The sequence below is a fragment of the Zootoca vivipara genome, chromosome 9 (genome assembly GCF_963506605.1).
Source record: "Zootoca vivipara chromosome 9, rZooViv1.1, whole genome shotgun sequence".
In the NCBI taxonomy this organism is placed as follows: domain Eukaryota; kingdom Metazoa; phylum Chordata; class Lepidosauria; order Squamata; family Lacertidae; genus Zootoca; species Zootoca vivipara.
Genome location: NC_083284.1, coordinates 61,928,707 through 61,954,541, shown reverse-complemented (window position 1 = coordinate 61,954,541; position 25,835 = coordinate 61,928,707). Strand labels below are relative to the sequence as shown.

Genomic DNA, 25,835 nt, shown 5'->3' with positions numbered 1-25,835 from the left:
TTACCTAGTTTTTAAATGCAAAACCACAGAATGACAATTGTGCCCTATAGGTCTAGGTCTAGCAATTTCTGAGGAGTCCCCATGTTTTTATCAAATGCACAGCAGAAATTCAACAAGTTAAGACAATGCAATTGCTGCATTTCTACAAACTAGTGAATTAGGGTTTTTATCCACTCTCAAAAGAGCTCTACTAGAAAAATTATAGCAAAGCTAAATAGGATTGCAACTTTTTACTTAAAGAATTGCTCATTCAGAGTAAGCAGAACACTGGCAGAAATTCATAGGTGAAGCTTTTTGAAAAATAATAATCTGCCTATTACAGTATGCAGTTTATGTTGAATACTCAATTCATTTTTTAAAAGAAGAAGAAATTAATAGGTGAAGTTTATCATGGTTTGAGTGAAGGCATAGGAAAATCTCTTTCTGTAGGACCTAAGTCCCACCCGGGTATTAGGAGCAATGGAACCAACACAAAGAGGCAACATGCCAGGCAGGATACAACAAGATTTATTTGCTCAGCATATGCTAAGTAAATGGTGCAGTGCAATCAGCTCGCAACCTGCACACTGAATTGTGGATTTACAATACTTTTATACAGTCAAAAACAGGCCAACACCTTATTTCCTTAACTACAAAAACACATGTTTTCCAAATGCAATACACCCTTCTCCCTTATCTGGTCCTGTGAACCCAGCTTGTACTCCCCTCCTCCTTTACTGGGCATGTAGAGAAAGGCAGGCATTTGATAACAGTTTGCAAGCTACACGCCCATGGGGCCCCTGCATTTTTCTCACTTTAAGCCCCTCTATACAATGTGCTGTGTATTTTCATATCAATTAGGTGTGTCTTAAATAAAAGTACTGGCCCTTCATTTCCCCCTTTCTTTTTGTGACAGATTTCACTCCAAGAGAGGAATCTCGTCATCTGGAGGGATACCTCGATACAGGGCCATTATGTGGGGCATGGTTGTTCGATCAATCAGCAAATACATGGGACTAAGCAAAGAACACATTAAAAAATGGCTATGGGATCCAATAATGTGGTTCCAACCCAGGGGAGCCAGCCTCTTAAAAATGGCTGAAGCCTCTAGCTGGTGGTAGTGAAATCTACTACCACTTCTTCCATAGGGATGAACCCTCCACTCTGGATCCCCAGTGGGGGCAGCACCCCTGCCCTTGTTTTTGGCACAGAGGGCACATGCTCTGGATACTGCTATCACAATACTATATTACTTGTGGAATTCTGGCACCTTGGGTAAAACATTTTTTTTCTCAATAGTGGGCTATGCTTATTTAACAGGAAGGACCACCAGCAACTGAAAATGCTGTTTGTTTTGCCTTTTTGTGTGTGCATGTTCCCAGGTGTCAATCTAGCTTACTCTGGTCTCTTGACCTTCAGCATTCCATAGCAACAATTCCTGGGGGATCCCTTAAAGGGCTTCCCTTTGACCATTTTCGCCTTGCCATAGGTTTTGGACAGGTTTTGAACATGTCGTGAGAGAGATGTCCTTGCCTTGACCTTTCTATGGGATGCATTATTTGGCGTTGGTTTTGCACTTATAGGAAAGTTGCTCAGTTGTTCCAAGGGGACCAAAGAAAGTTCATTACACCTGGGATACATGTCCAATCAGAACTAAGTCATTTAGCCCCATTAACTTTCCAAACCTTTCTGCAAAGAGCTGCTGTCCAATTGTGAATTTAACCCTGTATGGGATCATTCCTGCTAAATCAAAGCATATATAATTTTCCTGTTATCTGGGCTTTCATGAATCCTGAAGCTTCTCCTTGATAGAATGAATTAAAACAATCAAAAATGTGTAGAGAAGGCTGGTACACTGCAGAGTTCCAGGTGGGAGAAAGAAATGCGGTCATAAATTGATCTAATCTAAATCTTGGACTGATCTATTAAAGTAATTAAATGCATGAGAATCCTCCATTGGGGTGTAAGCAATAATACGTTATACAAAGAATATTAAACACAGAAACTATTACACCCAACAATTCCCTCCTTTTGTCAGTCCCATTCAACACATTTCAGCATTCCTACACAATAACACATAATACACAAAACATACAAATTATTAATTCTACATCATTTGTATATCTTGAGGCAATCAGGTGAACTTGAGATAATTTTTGCTGACTTTGCATGTAGCTCCAACCTTTTGGGCACAAGGGCTTTCTAACCCTTGATGAAATGTTATAGTTTTTTTAGGTTCTTTCCTTCTTAGATTGTGATCAAAGAGATAAAATGTTCTTCATAATACAATTACTCAGTTCCTCAAGTCTTTTATGGGAATAAATTGTTGTGGCCACTTGTGGTGCATTGACAGGCTGCTTAGTTGGTGAGGAGATGTTATTTATCATTTTGATTTCCTGTAAAACATCCTTTGAAAATAGACCTGCAGGGGGTTGGGGTCTAAAGACATAATTAGTTAGAAAATAATAATAACAATCAGAAAAAGGGAGAATATTATAGAAATTTCTTCTTGGGAAGCTGTCTGTTTAATTTACTTCACCTAGTTTGGCTGTGGAAGAAAACAAGGACAAAATTTTTGTTAATTAGGACACAAGTTCCTTATATGGTTCTGAATTCTCTTTGAGGTTCGTGTATCCTAGAATCATAGAATCATAGAGTTGAAAGAGACCACAAGGGCCATCCAGTCCAACCCACTGCCAAGCAGGAAACACCATCAAAGCATTCTTGACATATGCCCGTCAAGCCTCTGCTTAAAGACCTCCAAAGAATGAGACTCCACCACACTCCCCGGCAGCAAACTCCACTGCCGAACAGCTCCCACTGTCAGGAAGTTCCTCCCAATGTCTAGGTAGAATCTTCTTTCCTGCAGTCCAATCCACTGCTCCGTGTCTGCCCCTTCAGTGCAGCAGAAAACAACCTTTCTCCCTCCTCCACACGACAGCCCTTTATATATTTGAACATGGTTATCATATCACCCCTTAACCCTCTCTTCTCCAGGCCAAACACACCCAGCTCCCCAAGCCGTTCCTCATAAGGCATCGTTTCCAGGCCTTTGACCACTTTGGTTGCCCTCTTTTGGACACTGTTCCAGCTTGTCAGTATCCCTCCCGAACTGTGGTGCCCAGAACCAGACATAGCACCCCAGGTGAGGTTTTGACCAGAGCAGAATACAGTGGCACCATTACTTCCCCTGATCTAGATGCTATACTCCTATTTATGCAGCTCAGAATTGCATCGGCCCCCTTTTTAGCTGCTGCACCACACCGTTGACCCATGTCAAGTCTATGGTCCACCAAGACTCCCAGATCCTTTTTACATGCACTGCTCTCAAGCCAGGCATCACCCATCCTGTATTTTTCCCCTTCATTCATCCTGTTTGAAAGGGAATATTATTATTAGACAGACTTATAGTAGGAGTACTCTGATATTTATACCTGTGGAAAGAATTTGGCATGTTAGATTTTGGAACTTGGCAACCTCTTAATTAAAACTTCATTTTGCTCCTTTCTCTTTCTCTTCAAGCTGACATAGCCTCTGTGCATGTACAGAGTTCATATTTCAGCAAATCTATTGTACCATTTAAAATGCTCTTGGCTAAATCATAATTTGAATAAAGGAAGGGAAAGGTGAGGAATAGACTTTAAAAATAGGGTTAGATTTCAAACAAAAAAACAGAAACCTAGCAAAAAATTTCCAAAGCCAGTTTATATCCATTTTCCTAGTTTGGAGTCCTAATATAATTTGCTACACTATTTCTTGTTTCTTGCACCAAACAGACATATACCCCAGGCAAAGGAATTTGGGATTTATTTTGCCTCCTTTTTCTACAAGTTTTGGGGTACAGATTTCTATTCCAAAATTACACAAATGTGGATTATTATTATTTGTGTGCTCTATTTCTGGTTATTAACAGAAAATCATCCACTCCCTTATGTACGAGTGAAATGACCAGAATTCATATATTTAATAATTACAGCCATGGGCAGACTAAATTCTCTGCCTCCCTTATGCCAAAGCCTAATTATGAATTCGTGTGTGCCTAAACTTTGCAGCTCACAAAAATTGCTGACAACATGGTGAAAACTCTTTGGATACTCATCTCAATGCATGATATACCAACTCCACTTCTTTCTAAACTCCATTTCTTAAATTCCATTCCAAACTCTGAAAACCAATGCTTGACCAGATTCAGCCCATTATACTACACCACCAGAATTTAAACTCACTTTTCCTTGCTTGCAGACACATTCTCTCTTTCTCCTTCTACCTACCTAGCACCTTCACTGCACATACAACATACAATCCACCATTTAACTCCCCTACTCAGCAAGAAATTTGTAGGCTTGCAGACACGTTGCCTTCCACCTAGCCATAAAGTAACAGAATTGGAAGGGACCTAAGGTCATCCAATCTGACCCTCTAAAACAATGGTTCCCAATTAGGGGTCCGGGGACCCCTGGGGGTCCACGGAGTACACCCAGGTGGTACACGGCCCCATCCCTTGCCTCCCCCCAACTAATTTTTTGTCATTTTTGCATGGTAATAGCACAAATTTTATGGTCTGTTATAGCGCTGTGTGGTTTTTCAATAGATTGGCCAGAATCCATCGCAATAAAAATTTTTGACCTGCCAATACATAGCAATGTTTCACTCCTCAGGCTGAGGGAAAACAGGGCAGCCGATTGCGAAACCCTGCCTTCCCCTCACACTGACAGATCATCCTCACTTCAAGGCACCATGGCACTACCTTCCCTTCTCACTGAGGCAAAGCAGCCTTTCTTAATCAGCAAGAAAGCAGCAGCAGCCACAGTGGGCATGCATCTTCACTGGCTGCCACCGCTCGCTGCCCTGCTGATGGCGGCTTGAAGTACCGGTACCCCCTCATCCCCTTCCACTCAAACCATGTGGTGGAAGTGACTCTGCTTCCTCCCCCCTCATCCAACCTCTGTGGCTGCTCCTTCCCTCAACCCCACTAGGCCTGGCTGATACATTGCCCAGGACCAGCATGAGGGACAGACTGCAACTACGGCTTCACTCAGCGGTGTATCATGGGTGAAACTGCTGCCTCCTGAGTCCCTCTGCACGCAAGCAGGTGTGGGATTGCGGCTGCTCAGCTGGGGAAATGCAAGCTCTGTCCCAGTTCTCCATTGAGAGGTATGCAGTTGCATTCCCCTCAAGTGGGAAGTTTAACCCCCACCTTGCCTCCAGCATGAGCCAGCGAGGGGTGAGGTCTCTGTTAGACTTCCCCCCACCCCCTACCACCGCCTGGTCCATATTTGGGGGGGGGGGGCACACATCATGGTTTATCAGGATATAAGCTGCTGATATACCATGATGTTGAAAACCAGCTATCACCCAGCCCTAATCTGTTTTTTAGTATCCCTAAAATCCATTGCTTATTAGGAGCTACCCCACATTTTGTTCAAAAACTTGCTTTGCAGAGGTAACTACCATAGAGTTATCAAAAATTTCAAAAGTAGGGGGTCCTCAGTAATTAGCTAATTGGGAACCACTGCTCTAAAATACAGGGTTCACAGCAAGATTTGTGCTACCAGAGAGACACATACATTTAAATACAGACATAAAACTGGGAAAGGAATCCCAGGCTATGCCCTATCATGCAAGCACACAAGTGTACTAGGAAAATAAGAAGGGGAAGATAAAAATACCAATATTTATATAGAAGCCTTTAACAACCCTTAAGATAAACAGTTCAAGACAGAAGTTACTTCCTTAAACTAAAAAGTCTAAGGGATGCTTATAACACATAAGATACCCAAGTTGGGTGAATTTTCTAGAGAAGAATCTTCCTCACTTGCATGGTATGCCTAACGCAAAGGATAGGAGTAACTAAGGGTTAAATAAGCACATACAGAAACTGAGAAGGGGTGAGTACTTTTCACACCAAATGGAGTTCCTAGCAATACTTTCCCCCCTCCCTTTTAGCTTTCCCATGAAAGGAAGCTTACTTGGGAGTAAGTTTACTTATTAGTAAATCCTGGCTGCTCTCACAGAAACTGTAGGAGCCCTTCTGCCCAATTGAACCAAAGCTAAAACTGGATTCAGGTAGACAATTGCTGGCTATGGAGCCTCCACCTTTAATAATATTTTCCTAGAAGGCACGCCGTATTAAAAACATTAGGCTAAATTCACAGCACATTTCAAAGTAGAATAGAACATGACGGTAAATTAGCTCTCTCATAAACTCAATTCTAACTAAACATTCCCCATAAGCTCCAAATTTCTTTCCTCTTTAATTGCAAGGGGGGGCAATCCCCCTCTCAGAACACAGTTTAACACGTACAGGAATTCTTTCCTTTCCTTTCTACCACTTAGAGGAAGACTCTATTTTGGAGCCCTTTTCAAATAACAAAACCTTTGCACACCTCATTCTTACATTGCCATGTTTAAGATTGATCAGGTCCAACATGGCTTCTTTAAACTAAAAATTTTAGAGCAAGCTTGCAATTATAACTATCTGTGGATATTATGGCCAAATTTAAACAAATCCCTTGAACATTTTCAGTCTTGAGTACAGCTCTTATTTACTTCAAGAAAAAACAGAGATCTCTAACATACAGACTCTCAGGCTGGATTTTTCTCTAATTATTTATGGGTTTCTGTCTGGCCTTTTGACAGAGACAAGGAACAGACTCACATATACTTAACAAACACACATAACAGACAACATGTAACATATAACCATATATATATCTTTCCTTCATTTTAAGGAATTTGCTTGTTCCATCAAACTCTTATACACTGGGGTTGATGAGCCTCCCCCCATTTTCCCTTCACCTCAATTATTCACTGCACTCACACACTCGCACCTGGGTTTCGTGGCCTGGGTGGTCGCCCACACGCAGGAAACGCACTACTGCCCAGTCCGGTCTCTGCCAAGGCAGAGACCCACACTCAGTTTTGGGTTTCCTCTACGGTCCCCCACTCTTTCACACTCCATGCATATAGGCGCCTCACACAAACAGCCTCCCAACCTAACCTGGTTCCCTTTTACCTTCCCATTTTTTTTATTCATTTCTTTATTTTTATTTATTTATTTATTTATTTATTTAAATTTATTTTTACCTTACGCGTTTACCTTTACGCGTTTACCTTTACGCGTTTTACTCCGTCCCTTATGGAAGGATGGTTCGGTCACGTCTTACCTCTACTGCGTGCCTACTAGACCACTTCCACGAGGCTGATCAGGCCTCTTGCCCCTACCTCTGCTGCGGGGTCCCTTACTCACCCATCCTGCGGGGTTGAGACAGTCTCTTTCCTTCAGCCGGCTCCATTCCTTGTCACTCCACTCATCCACGGCACGGCAGCGATCGCGGATACTTGCTTTCAGTTTCCCAGCCACAAGCAGCTGGTGCGCGCTGAAACATCAAGCAGCGGCTCCGCGGCCCCCAACCGGACCGGGGAGGTCGGACCTGCCCTTGTGTGGGTCCAAATGTCCTGTACAAATCCCGGACGAGCCCCCAGAAATGTAGGACCTAAGTCCCACCCGGGTATTAGGAGCAATGGAACCACACAAAGAGGCAACATGCCAGGCAGGATACAACAAGATTTATTTGCTCAGCATATGCTAAGTAAATGGTGCAGTGCAATCAGCTCGCAACCTGCACACTGAATTGTGGATTTACAATACTTTTATACAGTCAAAAACAGGCCAACACCTTATTTCCTTAACTACAAAAACACATGTTTTCCAAATGCAATACACCCTTCTCCCTTATCTGGTCCTGTGAACCCAGCTTGTACTCCCCTCCTCCTTTACTGGGCGTGTAGAGAAAGGCAGGCATTTGATAACCGTTTGCAAGCTACACGCCCATGGGGCCCCTGCATTTTTCTCACTTTAAGCCCCTCTATACAATGTGCTGTGTATTTTCATATCAATTAGGTGTGTCTTAAATAAAAGTACTGGCCCTTCATTTCTACTGTATTAGGTTCTGCCTGCTATGTAGCTATTAAAGGCACAGACTATTTGCATGCAAGCATGCATGTGACAACCCAAAAAGTTAAGTTTAGCACTTAGCAGAGGCTAATCTAAATCAACACAATTCCTTCTGCTTTCTCTTTCTCTCTCAAAACTGCTACTCTTTGCAGACTTAGGGGCTTTCCATCAAGCCTATCTTGCTCTCTCCCCCACACTTCCCGAGTTTTGGTAAAGCTCTGAGTAATTTGAAAGATTGCTCATCTCATTTTGACATTTTGGTTGACCCTAACAAAATCCTGCTGTGGCTGTTGGATTTTTCCCAATGGACCTATGATAATGGTTTGCATCAAAGAATGCCAAATGTAAGCCATCCTTGAGATTATAATTGGAGATAAACTATATTCTACCATCTAAAGAAAGGAATTTATGTCTGATGGGGATTTGACATAAACCACTAAGCCATACTACTCAATGTGACTTCTATAAAAGTGAACCACCTAAAATTACTTATAGGAGTGTTTCTCAAATGATGGTCTGGGAGGCACCAGTGGGTGCCAAATCTCCCATTCCCAGGCAAGGTGAATGAGCGGGGTGGTCGCTGAACAATTCCAGGCACATCTGGAGGATGTGGACAATTTGGATGCTTTTCAATTGGGATTCAGGCCTCATCATGGGACTGAAACTGTTTTGGTCGTGCTGGTCAATGATCTCTGGCAGGCTAGGGACAGAGGTGAAAGCTGTTTCCTGGTTCTGATGGAAATCAGCAGCTTTTGATACCATCAACCATGGTATCTTTCCTTTATTTTCTTTTTAATTTTTATTTATGATTTTCAATTTTATACATTTCAATAATTTTACAATGCTTTAACATTTCAAAACTCAACTTCCTTTCCCCTCTTTCTGCAGTTCCTTAAATTTATTTTTAAGGTTTTCTGCATATTCCAAATTAATTTAACTTAATCCTTTATTCATCTACTTTAAATGTATACTCTTATAAAATTCCAGGTTATTACAATAATCCCGCCAATGTTCTTATCTGTTTATAGTTTGTTTGTAAATATTCAATAAACCATTTCCATTCTTTTATAAAAAGTCTGCTATCTTGATTTCTTATTTCTCTGGTAAGTTTCACCATTTCTGTGTACAGTATTCCGTAAGTTTTTATATCCATTCTTCTTTTGTTGGGACTGTCTAGGGGAGCTAGGGGCACTGTTATACTGTGGTTCCGCTCCTTCCTCCTGGGCTGTGTCCAGAAGGTGATGTTGGGGGATGAGTGTTCAGACCCCTAGCCTCTCACTTGTGGGGTGCCTCAGGGTTCCATCCACTCCCCCATGCTTTTCAACATCTATATATTAAGCTATTGGGAGAGCATCAGGGGATTTGGGCTGGGTGTTTATAAGTATGCGGATGAGACCCAGCTCTACCTGTCGTTTAAATCAGAACCAGTAAGAATGTTGAACATCTGTGTGAGTGTCTGGAGGCAGTTGGAGGATGGATGGTGGATCATGGATTGAGGTTGAATCCAAACAGAACAGAGGTACCGTTTCTGGGGGACAGGGGGCAGGCAGGTATGAGGGATTCCCTGGTCATGAATGGGGTAACCGTGCCCCTAAGGGACCAGATGTGCAGCCTGGGAGTCATTATGGACTCCCAGCTGTTCATGGGTTACTCCTGCATCCAGGGCAGCTGTCTACCAGCTCCACCTGGTATGCCGGCTGAGACCCTACCTGCCTGCACACTTTCTCACCAGAGTGGTACATGCTCTGGTTATCTCCTGCTTGGACTACCGCAATGCGCTTTATGTGGAGCTACCTTTGAAGGTGTCTCAGAAACTACAACTAATCCAGAAGGTGGCAGCTAGGCTGATGACTTGGAGCAGTCGCTGGGACCATAACACTGGTCCCAAAGGCTCTAGATTGGCTCCCAGTACGTTTCCGAGCACAGTTCAAAGTGTTGGCGCTGACTTTTAAAGCCCTAAACGCCCTCGGACCAGTATACCTGAAGGAGCGTCTCCATCCCCATCGTTCTGCCCAGACACTGAGGTCCAGCTCCAAGGACCTTCTGGCGGTTCCCTCCTTGTGAGAAGTGAAGTTATAGGGAACCAAGCAGAGGGCCTTCACGGTAGTGGCACCCGACATGTGGAATGCCCTCCCATTAGCTATCAAACAGATAAATAACTATATGACTTTTAGAAGACATCTGAAGGCAGCCCTGTACAGGGAACCTTTTAATGGTTGATGCTTTGTTGTGTTTTTAATATTTGGTTGGGAGCTACCCATAATGGCTGGGGTAACCCAGTCAGATGGGTAACAGATTGGTGGCAAATAATAATAATAATAATAATAATAATAATAATAATAGCACTTTCTAATGATGGATGCTTCCATATGGGTATTTATTGTGAGATTGGTGCTCTCATAAATGCACGTTTTTGCAGTGGTCACCCATCGCAGTCTTATTTAGGAATAAGCCAAGTTTTAAAGGACTGTTACATGTGCTACATGTGAAACAACAAACGTGCTTGCCTTTGAAAAAGACGGCTTCTGTTTCCCCCATGCGTGAAACATTTCACTTAGGGGATTATTGTTGAAATCAACCATGCAGATTCAATCTAATTTAAAACAAATTTGCAGGAGGAAGATTATTCTGTTTCTTTTCTACAGACTTTGACTGAACCGTGTTTCTTTTCTTTTCTTTTATAAGCAGGTGTTTCCGGCATAGAAAGAAAAACATCTCTGTGGTTAGACTTATTTCCGTTAGTGTATGAACCATCACATTCACCAACCTGCTGCTTTTGCACTAGACTGAACTATGTTTGAGGTCTATATGAAAAATCCAGTGCTTTGAGTTTGCAGCGTATCACTGTAACCCTGTGCCAAGTTTTATTTCTCACCTTTTGGAGATTTCCATGGTTTTCCAACAATAAATACATCACCGTTGTATTTTATTAGAATAGAAGGCATTTGGGCTACCTGGTTTCTAAGCATAGGAGCTCTGCTGGCTCAGGCCGCATACTATTTGCATGGTGACAGAAAACAACTTCTGCCTTGCCCAAAATGTACAGTGTAACCTCAGGTTACGTACCGTCCTCCTTACGGACGCTTTGGGTAACGAGCTCCGCTAACCCAGAAGTAGGTGCTCCTGGTAGCGAACTTTGCCCCCGGATGCGAGCGGGTCGTGCGCTGGCAGTGTGGCGGCAGCGTGAGGCCCCATTAGCGAAAGCGCGCCTCAGGTTACGAACGGTTTCAAGTTAAGAACGGACCTCCGGAACGAATTAAGTTCGTAACCGGAGGTACCACTGTACATGGAAGACAGAGGGAATTGGCCCACCCAGGCCTCTTTCATTTAATATTAAGTATCCTGTAAAGTTTGCAGGACAATAAAAGGTAAAGGTAAAGGGACCCCTGACCATTAGGTCCAGTCGTGACCGACTCTGGGGTTGCACGCTCATCTCGCATTATTGGCCGAGGGAGCCGGCGTATAGCTTCCAGGTCATGTGGCCAGCATGACAAAGCCGCTTCTGGCAAACCAGAGCAGCACATGGAAACGCCGTTTACCTTCCCGCTGTAGCGGTTCCTATTTATCTACTTGCATTTTAACGTGCTTTCGAACTGCTAGGTTGGCAGGAGCTGGGACCAAGCAACAGGAGCTCACCCCGTCACAGAGATTCGAACCACCAGGGGCGTAGCCAGGATCAAAACTAGGGGGGGGCAAGCCATGGTCATTCAGGGGTGGGGCCAAGGCATGGGAGGGGAGGGGCCACGAAGTGGGAATGTGGGCGGGGCTACAGGGCCAGCGGGCCTGACGACATTGTGGCGGCAGCGGCGGCAGCGGCCACCTTGTGCTTCTGGGACTGGCGGCGGCGGCTACCCTGCTTGGCTGGAGAGGACGGGAGGGTCGGGCAGGCGAGAGGGGGTGGCAGGGCGGGCGAGGACAAAGCAAGGCACGGCCGCAGCCACGACAGCTCTGAGGCGTTGCTGCATATCAGCATAATATTTCAACCATGGTTCAAGCCCCACCTTAGGAAAAAATTCCTGCATTGCAGGGGGTTGGACTAGATGACCCTTGTGGTCCCTTCCGACTACAATTCTATGATTCTATTGATATATTACCATAGCATATGCATCATTCTGCTTTCTTGAATTGTCCTACTCCTAGGCATAGCAGCCAACTCCTAGAGGCCTAGGTGCCTCCCCCCCCCAATTACTGGTAAATACCGTATTTGAAAGAGTCATCCCCCCATGTTGATGGGCTTTCTATGTGGGGCTTATCTGCCCCCCCCCGTATTTTATTAAGGATGGAAGAGGGAGGGAAGGAAGGAAGGAAGAAATAGAGAGAGGGATAACTCATATTTGTGGGTGTCTCTGGATGATGCTGTGATGCTGGAACTCTGCAGCAAGAGGACGGGAGGGTTGGGCAGGCGAGAGGGGGTGGCAGGGCGGGCGAGGGCGAGGCAAGGCATGGCCGCAGCCACGACGGCTCCGAGGCGTTGCTGCATATCAGCATAATATTTCAACCATGGTTCAAGCCCCACCTTAGGAAAAAATTCCTGCATTGCAGGGGGTTGGACTAGATGACCCTTGTGGTCCCTTCCGACTACAATTCTATGATTCTATTGATATACCGGTATTACCATAGCATATGCATCATTCTGCTTTCTTGAATTGTCCTACTCCTAGGCATAGCAGCCAACTCCTAGAGGCCTAGGTGCCTCCCCCCCCCCCAATTACTGGTAAATACCGTATTTGAAAGAGTCATCCCCCCATGTTGATGGGCTTTCTATGTGGGGCTTATCTGCCCCCCCCCGTATTTTATTAAGGATGGAAGAGGGAGGGAAGGAAGGAAGGAAGAAATAGAGAGAGGGATAACTCATATTTGTGGGTGTCTCTGGATGACGCTGTGATGCTGGAACTCTGCAGCAAGAGGACGGGAGGGTTGGGCAGGCGAGAGGGGGTGGCAGGGCGGGCGAGGGCGAGGCAAGGCATGGCCGCAGCCACGACGGCTCCGAGGCGTTGCTGCATATCAGCATAATATTTCAACCATGGTTCAAGCCCCACCTTAGGAAAAAATTCCTGCATTGCAGGGGGTTGGACTAGATGACCCTTGTGGTCCCTTCCGACTACAATTCTATGATTCTATTGATATATTACCATAGCATATGCATCATTCTGCTTTCTTGAATTGTCCTACTCCTAGGCATAGCAGCCAACTCCTAGAGGCCTAGGTACCTCCCCCCCCCCCCAATTACTGGTAAATACCGTATTTGAAAGAGTCATCCCCCCATGTTGATGGGCTTTCTATGTGGGGCTTATCTGCCCCCCCCCGTATTTTATTAAGGATGGAAGAGGGAAGGAAGGAAGAAATAGAGAGGGATAACTCATATTTGTGGGTGCCTCTGGGTGACGCTGTGATGCTGGAACTCTGCATGTACAGGAGCCTTGTAAGCAGCTTTCTCTCTGCTTGATTTACAGCAGGCACGTCCAACAGGTAGATTGTGATCTATCAGTAGATCACTGGATGTCTGTGGTAGATCACTGGTAGGTCACTGGCACCCCTAAAAAAAGCTCACCCAAAATTTTCCTCCTCCCTAAAAAAAGTTGAACTATGACCTGAAGCCCTAAACAAAAAATGGGCCTCCCTCCCTCCTAAAAGAAGCTCAACAAGTTTGACCTAAACCCCAAAAAACAGGGCTTCCCTTCCTTAAAAAAACTCAACAGCTTTGACCTGAACCCCCCAAAAGGGGGTAGATCACCCCCAGTTTTAAACTCTGTGAGTAGATCAGAGTCTCTTGGGAGGTGGCCACCCCTGATTTACAGTATACAGATGCAGGAGGAGGGGCAGGCTGGAACACCTGTGCTTTTTATAAACATCACTGTGTCTGTCAAAGCTACAGCCCCCCCCTTTCTTATTCACTTCCTTTTAGCCTTGCAGAGCCACCTTAGTCAAATTGAATCCTCTGCACCCTCATTAAATCGTCAATAGAACTCTTAATGTGATTCCTGAATGCTCATTAACAACTCCCACTCAAGAACAATAGGGTGAATTGGTCAGCTATCGAAACTTGCCTGGGGATATCTGCTCCATTGTCTTAACTGCTTAACTACTGGTAGCCACTTTGCTTTATTTATTTGATGTGTTTTTGTTACAGCTGTGTCCCCCCCCCCCCCCAGCAAGCGGAGATTTAGCTGCTCTTGCTAAAGCAAAGCCCTTTCCACTTCAGTTTTTGGAGGGGAAAAGTGCTGGTTATGGTCTGTAAAATACATTAATTTTTTGCTTCTAGGGGGGGGCAGCTGCCCCCTCCTGCCCCCCCTGCCTACGCCCATGCGAACCACCGACCTTCTGATCAGCAAGCCCTAGGCTCAGCGCCACCTGGGTCCCTTTTGCAGGACAATACACTGTTGGAATTAATACAGGGATGTTTCAGGAGAGACTCACCTTTATACAGTAGGAGTTTTTGAACTTTCTGGTTACAAAATGATGGTAGATGCAGGCAGTTTGCCATAATCAGCTGTACTGACATCGCTTTCTATGCTTCTGTTTACTACTGGATTCTAATGGATTATTGAATACTTAGGGTTGCCATATTTCAAGAAGTAAAAACCAGGACACCCCAAGAGTTGAGTTTTTTAAGGAAACCCCCAAAATTGTTGTTTTTTTAGGAAAACCAAAAAAGTTGTTGAGCTTTTTCTACACAAGCCCCAAAGTTGTTGAGCTTTTCTTAGAAAAAGCTACAAGAATTTTCGAGTTTTATGTAGGCATTTTTGGCACGATTTCACCCCCGTTGTCAGTTTCCCAAGGCGTTTGCTGAAAAATACTCCAAGACACCATTTTCTGAGGCGAATTTCAGAACATGTCCTGGAAAATCAGGATGTATGGCAGCCCTAGAATAGTGCTTTATTTGATCTTGATCATTGTTTATTTTACAGGCATTGTGACTTTTTACATAGGCTCTAATTATTAATTTTAATGTCTGATGCTTTATTATTTTATATAAGAATGCGCACACGCACACACACAATATTTTACCATTCTGTGTATATATGTGTGTGTGTATTGTTTTATTATTATGTTAATGTGTTTTGTAAGCCGCTCAGAGTGGCTGGGGCAACCCAGCCAGATGGTGGGTTTTTTTTATATAAATAAATTATTATCATCATCATCAAATCAACCTTCGGAAAGGGCTACATTCTTCACCAGTGTTTTCCTTTTGGCAAGGAGTTCCACAGCTCAGCTTTCCTCCACCTCAGTACGTACATTTTCTGTGGAGGCACGGCGACTCAGTCTTCCCATTTGAGGCAGGACAAGTCAATAAAATGAAGTCCAATATCTTTCGCGGTCCCTCGAACAGCGCGCACGCGGAATTCTCCGCTTCCCCTTTTCCTGCATGCGCAGGAAGATTTTGCGCACGCGCGGAGCGGCGGGTTCCCCCCCCCCCGGGCGATCTCGAAAGGAGACGGCAGCGTGGGCGCACGCGCAGCAAAAGCTCGATAAGCTCGGCGGCTTTCTGGCGGGAAGCCTCGCGGCGGCGCACACGCCCCTTACAGTCTCCTGCGTGGGAGAGTGAGGCGCGTGATGTCACAGAGCCTGCCCTTCCAAGCCTGCGCTTGGTGGTGGTGGTGACGTGCCGGGTGCTGGCGAGCCGGTTGGTTGGATGGAGGCGGCGCTTTGTTTTAACCCTTTCCTCCGCCGATCCCCTTGCCCTTGCTGTTTCTGAAAGAGGCGAGGGGGCAAACCATACGTCCGGATTTACCCGGACATTAAAATTTATTTATTTATTTGCGCACGCACACCCTGGATATCTTTATGACCTCCTATGAACAGGTAAGCATCAGTAACTCACCTGGTAAGCGTCTCCAGATAACAACTTCCCGCTATTCTTTAACATTTCACATCGGCATCCCTTCCTTCCCTGCAAGGAGCTCAGCACTGCCTTGCGACAACGACCCTGCGAGGTAGTATACAATCGGTGCCGAGGATGCACAGAACCGCTTTATACCTCCCTGCTGCGTCAAGATGAAAAAACTCAAATGCTGCATGCTCAGCTGCTAGATTCTGCGCTGCCAAGATGGATATTCGCCGAAGGATAGTTTGGTTTGTTTGCTCCACAAACTAGGCCCCAAATGCAAGACAGGTCGCTTTTAACGGTTTATCCCTGTTTCTATTGTTATAGGAATTCTAAGGTCTCAAATATAGGATAAATGTTGATAATTGCACAAGGTAAACACACATACAGTGCTTTTTTCTGGGGGTACGTATACCCCTAAACATTTTGTGAATAGACATGGTGTATTTGTGGCCTCATAATGTGTGTAGTGGCCTGATTTAAAAATGGATGCGTTTGGCTCGCAAAATATGGATGCACAGCATTTCATATAGATTTCCCACAGATCATTTATGAATTATGCATACATTAAATAACTTTCTCTGACACCTAGGAATTTTAGTCTGAGTTATCCCCAACAATTCTGTTTTTTTGGGAAAGTAGTTTTAAACATTTTCCACCCCAATTCATTATAAATCATTTCCCAATACAATTTTACCTTTTTACATGTCCACCACATATGAAAAAACGTTCCCTCAGCTTCTTTACACTTCCAACACATATCTGATTCTCTTTTATAAATCTTAGACAACCTACTCAGAGTTAAGTACCATTTATGAATCATTTTCATATAATTCTCTTTCCATGAATAACATGCAGTAAAATTCAGGTTACTTTTCCAGAGTTTCTCCAAGAGGTCGAGATTTATATTGTATTTTAATAACTATTGCCGAGTGTGTCACTGTAGCTTTAACAAGCTTGACTTTTGTTTCCCATTTTAGTAGAAAATTATACATTTTAGACAAAAGTTTATCCTTATTTTGTAAATATAAGTGCAACAACTTTGCAAAAATAAAAATAAAAATCAACAACCTTTACACACCAATATGTTGCCCTTGTCCGTATGGTCAGTAAATCAGTGACACAGGTCATGGGGTGGGGGATACTCCCTAGGAAAAATATTGTAGAAATTATATATTGGCTTGCAAATATGAAATGTAACACAGGAGCCTCAATGCTCAGCGTCCTTTGGAAGAGGCAGAATCTCTTGGGCAGCTGTATGAGTGGAGGCAGGAGATAGACGGAAAATAGTTGGGAGCAGAGCTGGAGCTGATTCTTACTTTTGTGGTTTTATTTGCAGAGAAGAAATGTGAGCAGCGAGGACTTAGAGGAGTTCTGGCATGGTGATATCCCTTCACCTCTCACCCAGAACATCATTCTCAGGTTACCAGATCTGTAAGGGCCATGGGAAAACAGAGGGTGACTGATGATCATTGGAGCTCTAGAGGACAATGCCATGCTGACTATAGCAGCGGGAAGAAGCACGACAACGTCTAATTGCTTTTATGCTCTCCGTGTGGTGTTGCACTGGGAATGAATGTTTTCACCTAGAGAACGGCTTGGGATATATATTTTTGTCTACAGCCAGAGGAGCAAAGCTTCTCCACAATGAAGCTCAGCTTTGCCTTTAACCTCTCATTGGTTTTTGCAGTGGGAATGCTTCATGGTAAGAGACTTTTTTCCATAGCAGGGACACATGAAGGAGGGTGTTAGGGTTGAAATATGGCAACCCTGCTACAGACTCTCAACAATTTTAGTATGCAGAGGTGCAGATGCATAATTTTAATAATTCAAGGAAACTAGGAAGGTGCCACTACATGGCAGCATAGTCTCATGGAAAGAAACAGGGTTAGCAATGAGGTGGAGGGAACGTTCTTTCATATGTGGTGGACCTGTAAAAGGGTAAAAAAGTATTGGGAAATAATTTATAATGAATTGGAAAAAATGTTTAAAAGCACCTTTCCAAAACACACACACACACACACACACACACACCCAAACCCAACCAGAGTCCTTTTGGTTGGGGACAATTCAGACTGAAAGTCCCAGGTGTCAGAAAAGGTTACTGTATTTATGTATGCCACTACAGCGGCCCATGTTTTGTTAGCCCCAAAATGGAAAACAGGAGACACACACACACACACACAGCTTTTTTTTCTAAAAAAAATGTTTAGGGGTACTCTCATTTTCCTACTCATATTGAAATGCTGCCCCTCAACGAGGCCAAACTTAGATTCACAAAGTGTTTAGGGGTATGCGTACCTTTGCGTCCCCACAGAAAAAAGCACTGCATATAGAGAGAGAGAGAGAAAGAGAGAGAGGGAAACGGGATTAGGGTTGAAATATGGCAATCCTGTAGGAAACTAGGAGGGTACCACTACATGGCAGAGTAGTCTCATGGAAAGAAACCGGGTTAGGGCAGAGTTTTAGCACCTGAAGTTTAACCTCCATGGTTTCCTTTAAAAGAACTCTGGGAACTGTATTTTCGAGAGGTGCGAAGAATTCTTTATTAGCAATCCCAGCCCCGTTATTGAACTACTGTAGTTTCCAGGGTCCGTTGACGTGCAGCTGTTTTACATTTCTATTGTAGACATGCCACCAAGTGCTTAACAAACTATCCCCATCAACCAACCTTACCTTTTAAAATGTATAATATACTACTGCAAATATCAAAATCGGCTCGTGTGGCTCTGGAAGTCAGAAGCCAAATAAGTTCACAATGGACAATGTAAAATTGAGTATATCTGTTTTATACAGTTGCTAAGGCAGCACAAGGGAAATATGCTCAAATGCTCTTTAATGAGCTCTTTGAAGACTATTCAAATGCTCTCAGACCAGTGGAAGATACAGACACCGTACTGAATGTCACTCTTCAGATCACTCTCTCCCAAATAAAGGATATGGTAAGTAAAACAGGTCTGTATTGTACAGATGGAAAGCCCATGATCTTGTCTGTCAATTTTGAATTGCAGAGGCATAAGGACTTTTGTTTTTATCTTGCTGCTTCTACGTACTTGAAGGAAGACTTTGATGTGGCTTGTTTTTCTTTTTCTTTGCTAAAATCCCATGGTTCCTTCTCTGACTCACTGAAAATGAATTACAGGCTGAAATTTACATTGGATTTTGTTAGGATCTATAACGCGCTTGTCAACCTTGAGCTGCCTAGTTTATGGTTCTAAGTGCAATGCTCTATTTGTGTTTTTTAAATTATAATTGAACATACGGTACATACTATTGTTATAACCCCCACCCTAAGACCTTATGACAAAGGGTGGCTAAGAAATAGAATAAAAAATTTCATTTATTAATGTTAGTAATGCACTCTGGTTTTCATTTCCCCATGTAGACAATTAATTAAGACACTTACTCCTTATGATAAGAAGCAGTAGTTGAGCTACAAGTGAGTTACTGTTTTTTGTTATGTGATTATATCAGGCCAGCGCAGAAATTTATATACTGATCACAATATAAAGAGGATTCTCTCTGCCCCATTTGCCCCATATTCCTTCCCTGGGGTGCAATCTGAGAAGAATATGGGTACAGTATTCTAATTTTATCAGTGGGGCAGATTGTGGAACTCCCTCCCTTTTGTCTCAGTCATGCCTACATCCTGTTGAAATCAGTGTGTCAGGGGAGCTCAGTAAACCTAGCCCAAATTTTGCCAACCTGTTCCCTTTCAAATGTTTTGAACCACAACTCCTCCTATCAGCCTCACCCCAGTTGCAGTCCAAAACAAAAAGAAAAATCTGACTTAAGTAATATATATGACTGAAGATACTGCTGAGCTCTGGCTCCTCTGTGTGATACGTTTTTATGAACACCAAAAAATGTATGCAGACCACAAATGTATTTGCAGATGCATATTTTAATAACTCCAGGAAACTAGGACTGCTGTAGCTACCCACTGTGTCAATGCATGATGGAAAACTGCCATCATGACGTGACAAAGAGCGCACAATCTATAATTATGTTACCGAGGTTCTAACTATGTCAACTTTTCTGTGAATCAGCTCTGTGTGTTGCCACAGAGCAGTACATTCACTTTTAGATCTACAACACTTTCCAAAAGAACCTTCTGGATGTGTTGACTTGCAGACATGTTCGTGGGAGAAGCTTTAGCTTCGTGTCAAAGCACTTGCAAAATGTCCCAGGTTTAATCCTGGACATCTCCTTTTTTATTAGTTTTTTTTATTTATATTTTTCAAATTTACACATTTCATTAGTTTTACAATCAATTTAACATTTCCAAATTTTGACTTCCTTCCCCCTCTTTCTGCGGTTCTTTAAATTATTATTATTTATATCTTCTGCATATCCAAGTTCATTTAACTTGCTCATTTATTTATCTGCTGTAAATATATACTCTTATAAAACTGCAGCTAATTACATCAATCCCGCCAATGTTCTTATCTGTTTACAATTTATCTGTAAATAGTCAATAAACAATTTCCCTTCCTTTATAAAAAGTTTTGTTATCTTGTTTTCTTTTTCTTCCGGTAAGTTTTGCCATTTCTGCATATTCCATAAGTTTTTGTATCCGTTCTTCTTTTTCTGGAACTCCTGCTTCATTCCACTTTGGAGCAAGTAACATTCTTGCTACCAACATGAGTGTGACCAAACTGCGGGAGGCAGTGGAAGACAGGAGTGCCTGGCGTGCTCTGGTCCATCGGGTCACGAAGAGTCGGACATGACTAAACAACTAAACAACAACAACATTATTGCATACATAAATCAATTTCTATACAATTTAGTTAGTTCTGTCCCTATACAGTAATTCCCAAAAGAAAAGCTTCTGGGTTGTTGTTTTTATAAAAGTTATTGTGAACATCCTTTTCAATTCATTATATATCATGTCTCAATAAGCTTTAACCTTACTACAAGACCACCACATATGATAAAAAGAACCTTCTTTCTCTACATTTCCAGCATTGGTTTGATTTAGATTTATACATTTTGCCAGTTTGCTTGGTGTTAGATACACCATTGATATATCATTTTCATATAATTTTCTCTTAAACCATTTGTTGTTGTTGCTTAGTCGTTTAGTCGTGTCCGACTCTTCTTGACCCCATGGACCAGAGGACGCCAGGCACTCCTGTCTTCCACTGCCTCCCGCAGTTTGGTCAGACTCATGTTCGTAGCTTCGAGAACACTGTCCAACCATCTCGTCCTCTGTCGTCCCCTTCTCCTTGTGCCCTCAATCTTTCCCAACATCAGGGAGTATTCTCTTCTCATGAGGTGGCCAAAGTATTGGAGCCTCAGCTTCAGGATCTGTCCTTCCAGTGAGCACTCAGGGCTGATTTCCTTAAGAATGGATCGGTTTGCTCTTCTTGCAGTCCATGGGACTCTCAAGAGTCTCCTCCAGCACCATAATTCAAAAGCATCAATTCTTCGGCAATCAGCCTTCTTTATGGTCCAGCTTTCACTTCCATACATCACTAGATTTTATATCCATATTCCACAATCATTCCCATGCTTCCATTTCTATGTTATGAGTGATATCTATTGCTAATCCCGGACATCTCCAGACAGGACTTTGAGATACTGTTTATCAGGGGAGCACAGCCTATGGCTTCTTACATGTTTTGGGGTTCTCAGCTCCCATCATCCTCAGCCAGCATTGCCAATTGTCAAGGATGATGGGAGTCGTAGTCCAGAAATACCTGGACGGCCACAGGTTGCCCACCCTTGGGGTGGACAATATATTGTCTGATTCTGTATAAGACTGCTTCCTATGTTCCTAAGTTTATGCCTCCTGTCATATTCCAGGATGAGAGAAACCAAATTCTGACCGCCTACCTATGGATTCGACAAACATGGTACGATGCCTATTTGAAGTGGGACAAGGATGAATATGATGGGCTGGATTCTATCCGAATCCCCAGCAATCTGGTATGGAGACCGGACATTGTCCTTTATAACAAGTAAGTCTGGCCCAGGAAGTTTTCTTACAAATGTGCAAGCAAGAATCTAGCGTTATGCTTATTTATCTATTCCAGGGGTAGGCAACTTAAGGCCCGTGGGCCGGATGCGGCCCAATCGCATTCTCAATTCGGCCTGCGGATGGTCCGGGAATCAGCATGTTTTTACATGAGCAGAATGTGTCCTTTTATTTAAAATGCATCTCTGGGTTATTTGTGGGGCCTGCATGGTGTTTTGACATGAGTAGAATGTGTGCTTTTATTTAAAATGCATCTCTGGGTTATTTGTGGGGCATAGGAATTCGTTCATTTTTTTTTCAAAATATAGTCTGGCCCACCACATGGTCTGAGGGACGGTGGACCGTCCCACGGCTGAAAAAGGTTGTTGACCCCATTCTATTCATTGGTGGGGGAAGTGAAGGATCTGGGGCCATCTTGCAGAGATAAGTTGCCTGGGGAAAGTGATAGATGTGTACCTTGTGTAAATGCATCCATTTTGCAGTCAGGAAGAGGTGACCGCCCAGGCATTTGGAAACACAAATTGGCCGGCAAAAAGTAGTTCTAGTTTCAAATTATCTTGTGAGCTTAGGGCCGACAAGCCAGCTACGGTCACCTTTCATCTGGTTGAATGATCAAATCTTCACTTGCCCCAAGCTTTTATTTCCTTTCCTTTGATAGGAAATCTAGGTTATTTCACAACACTTGTGTTACTTCCATCAGACATCTCTAGTAAAGTCATTCAGAAGGTATTCAAACTCTAAACACTTTTAAAGTATATGTTATCTTTTATGTGGGCAGTATGTTGTTGATGTTATCCTTAGTATTTATGAAGCATAATTAGAATCATAGAATGGTAGAGTTGGAAGGGACACCAATGGTCATCTAGTCCAACTCCCTGCAATGCAGGAATCTCAACTAATGCATCCATGACAGATGGCCATCCAACCTCAGCTTATTACCCTATCAGATAAAAGTGAAATGTGGTTGCTTGTTCAGTTTCATACATCTTCCATCAATTAACAAATCTGCTATTAAGCACATTTAAAACTGTGGTTCTGCCTTTCACACATCCAGCTCACAGTGGGACAGAGGCTCAAAAGCACTTTAAGCAAGATGTGTGAAGCCTGCTTTAGTAAAATTATAGGTGAGCTGAGATGTGAACTGGGAGCTTGTGGCTTCCATCCCCCCCATAGCCTGTCTTGTGCTGTTATGCGTGGGTGGCACTGTGGTCTAAACTGCTGAGACTCTTGGGCTTGCCGATCAGAAGGTTGGCAGTTCAAATCCCTGCGACAGGGTGATTTATCTGTATATACTTATTGTTTTATATGTGTTGTTGTTGTTTTTAGGGCTGATGATGACTTTTCTGAGCCTGTGAATACTAACATTGTATTGAGGCACGATGGGAAGATTACTTGGGATGCACCGGCTATAACAAAAAGCTCATGTGTGGTGGATGTATCTTACTTCCCCTTCGATAGCCAGGAGTGCAACCTAACCTTTGGTTCTTGGACCTACAATGGTAATCAGGTAGATATTTTCAATTCTTTAGACAGCGGCGACCTCTCAGACTTTATAGAAGACGTGGAGTGGGAGATTCACGGCATGCCGGCTGTTAGGAATGTGATAACCTATGGCTGCTGCTCAGAGCCTTATCCAGATGTTACATTCACCCTTATTTTGAAAAGGAAATCATCTTTCTATATATTTAACCTGCTGCTTCCTTGTCTGTTGATATCTTTTCTGGCTCCACTGGGATTCTACCTCCCAGCAGACTCTGGAGAAAAAGTGTCTCTGGGGGTCACTGTTCTGCTTGCCCTGACCGTGTTTCAGCTAATGGTTGCGGAGAGCATGCCTCCTTCTGAAAATGTGCCTTTGATCGGTAGGTATCTGAGCGTTTATACTTCTTACGGGCAAACAGCGATGATGTAATTGAGCTGTAAGGGGTCCATTATTTGATGATGTTGTTGCCTGCTATGGAGCAAGCCACCCCCCCCCCCGGAATAAAGTGGTACCTTGGTTCTTGAACTTAATCCGTTCCAGGAGTCTGTTTGGCTCCTTAAACTGTTAAAACCAGGGCATGACTTCTGATTGGCTGCAGGAGCTTCCTGCACTCAAGTGGAAGCCATGTCAGATGTTCAGCTTCTAAAAAACGTTCACAAACTAGAACACTTCTGGGTTTGCGGCGTCTGGGAGCTGATTTGTTTGACAACTAAGCCGTTCAAGAAGCAAGGTATGTGATGACACTGAACTCACTTCCTTTGCTCTAACTCAAAGCCAAACGTAGTCTTTGGGTTAAGATGTCACGAACCTTTCATACAATAATTAAACTTACATATCCAATTCATTTCCCCTTATTGGACACAATGTGGCAAAACTTAGCTTAAGTCCCGTTGATTTTGATGGTTCTACTTTAAGCAAGATTTAGTCTGTGTTATGCATTTATTTAAGTTCCTCAAATGTGACATAATCCTAACATTTGGTACAATGCATTACAAAATAACAATCTTGTATTTAATGGTATAATTATCCACTTAGCCTCTTGGGCTTGCCAATCAGAAGGTCGGTGGTTTGAATCCCCACGACGGGGTGAGCTCCCGTTGCTCTGTCCCAGCTCCTTCCAACCTAGCAGTTCGAAAGCATGCCAGTGCAAGTAGATAAATAGGTACCTCTGCGGCGGGAAGGTAAACAGTGTTTCCGTGCACTGCTCTGGTTTCGGTGTTCCGTTGCGCCAGAAGCGGCTTAGTCATGCTGGCCACATGATCTGGAAAAACTGTCTGTGGACAACGTCAGCTCCCTCAGCCTGAAAAGCAAGATGAGCTCTGCAACCCCATAGTCGCCTTTGACTGGACTTAACCATCCGGGGGTCCTTTACCTTTTACCCCCCTTTTTTTTACTGGGATAGCTCAGAGCATGAGACTCTTAATCTCAGGGTCATGGGTTCGAGCCCCACGTTGGGTGAAAGATTCCTGCGTTGCAGGGGGTTGGGCTAGATAGATGACCCTTGTGTTCCCTTCCAGTCCTACAGTTCTATGATTTTGTGGCCCTATACCACTTTGAGCTCCTTGGGGGAAAGGGACAGAAATGTAATAAAATAAACAACAAACATTTAGAACAGCGCAATGTTGAACTCCTCCCGTGATTTCTTGTTGTCATTAATTCAAGCATTTGAGCTGTCTTTTTTCCTCACCTCATAGGTAAATATTACATTGCTACTATGACAATGATCACAGCATCCACAGCACTGACCATCATTATAATGAATATCCATTACTGTGGATCAGGAGCCAAGCCTGTCCCACAGTGGGCGAGGGTGGTCATCTTGGACTATATGTCAAAGATCTTCTTCGTTTATGATGTTGGTGAAAACTGCACAAGTTTGCAACGTGTCAAAGAGCAGGACCCAAAGGTGGAAAAGATGAATAGCGCTTGTCGAAAAGACCAAGACAGATACGAAGGGATGAGGAGGCCCCTTGCCAAGATACAACACGGTGGCTGTGAGCTCAAAAAGAAGCCCCCAGGTGATGTTTGTGACGGCAGTGGAGTCCCGGGTGAAAATGCCAGGGATATTGTTAGTTGCTGTTCCTGCTACAGAATCCTGATCAAGAATATTGAATATATCGCTAGCTGCGTGAGACGCCACAAAGCCAACCACGCCAAAGGAGTGGAGTGGAAGAAGGTAGCCAAAGTGATGGACAGATTCTTCATGTGGATCTTTTTCATCATGGTCTTTTTCATGAGCGTTTTGGTCATTGGCAAAGCACTTTAAGGAGAAATGCAACCACGGCTGCATATTCCTCAAGCACCCCCTGTTATATTAAAAGAGCTTCACTTGTTATGCAAGTGGATGACATGCCTCCCCCAACCCTAGAACTTCATTCCTATCGAGTCTTCTCCAATTCCACATGGGGGCAAAACATGTGCTTTCAGGATGAAGGCCTGCGATCTGAACCACACCTGACTTGGAAATAAACTGCATGGTACTTCCTTCCAAGTGAATGAGTACAGAACAAAAGTGCATATGTTTTTAGTTTTCCCTACTGTGATGGGCATTTCCTAAGGGGAGGAAAGGAGCTATAGAAATCCAATATCTCCAACAAAAACCAGTTTGGTCAAG

General features: G+C 43.5%; 1 protein-coding gene and 1 long non-coding RNA gene across 2 annotated transcripts in view; one reads left to right on the top strand and one right to left on the bottom strand.

Moving 5' to 3' along the window:
* Positions 1–15,299, bottom strand: part of LOC132592653 (uncharacterized) — a 29,353-nt gene extending 14,054 nt beyond the window's left edge. Inside the window, exon 1 of the long non-coding RNA XR_009558176.1 lies at positions 15,173–15,299. This is a non-coding gene — a long non-coding RNA (uncharacterized LOC132592653). The remainder of the gene's footprint in view (positions 1–15,172) is intronic.
* A 1,842-nt stretch (positions 15,300–17,141) lies between these two features.
* Positions 17,142–25,540, top strand: CHRNA9 (cholinergic receptor nicotinic alpha 9 subunit). Its single transcript, XM_060279141.1, has 6 exons — positions 17,142–17,466; positions 18,558–18,703; positions 21,570–21,724; positions 23,068–23,600; positions 24,916–25,199; positions 25,254–25,540. Exons 1-6 carry the CDS (start codon positions 17,409–17,411, stop codon positions 25,485–25,487), a joined length of 1,410 nt encoding a protein of 469 aa, XP_060135124.1. The 5' UTR covers positions 17,142–17,408; the 3' UTR covers positions 25,488–25,540.
* The last annotated feature ends 295 nt before the right edge of the window (positions 25,541–25,835 follow it).

Bases quoted from the DNA above. Each gene is read 5' to 3' on its own strand.
- CHRNA9 (XM_060279141.1), top strand. From the start codon at position 17,409: ATGAAGCTCAGCTTTGCCTTTAACCTCTCATTGGTTTTTGCAGTGGGA. The intron at 18,704-21,569 runs GTAAGTAAAACA...GTCATATTCCAG, and splicing joins TCTCCCAAATAAAGGATATG to GATGAGAGAAACCAAATTCT. The intron at 25,200-25,253 runs ATACAACACGGT...GATGTTTGTGAC, and splicing joins TGAGGAGGCCCCTTGCCAAG to GGCAGTGGAGTCCCGGGTGA.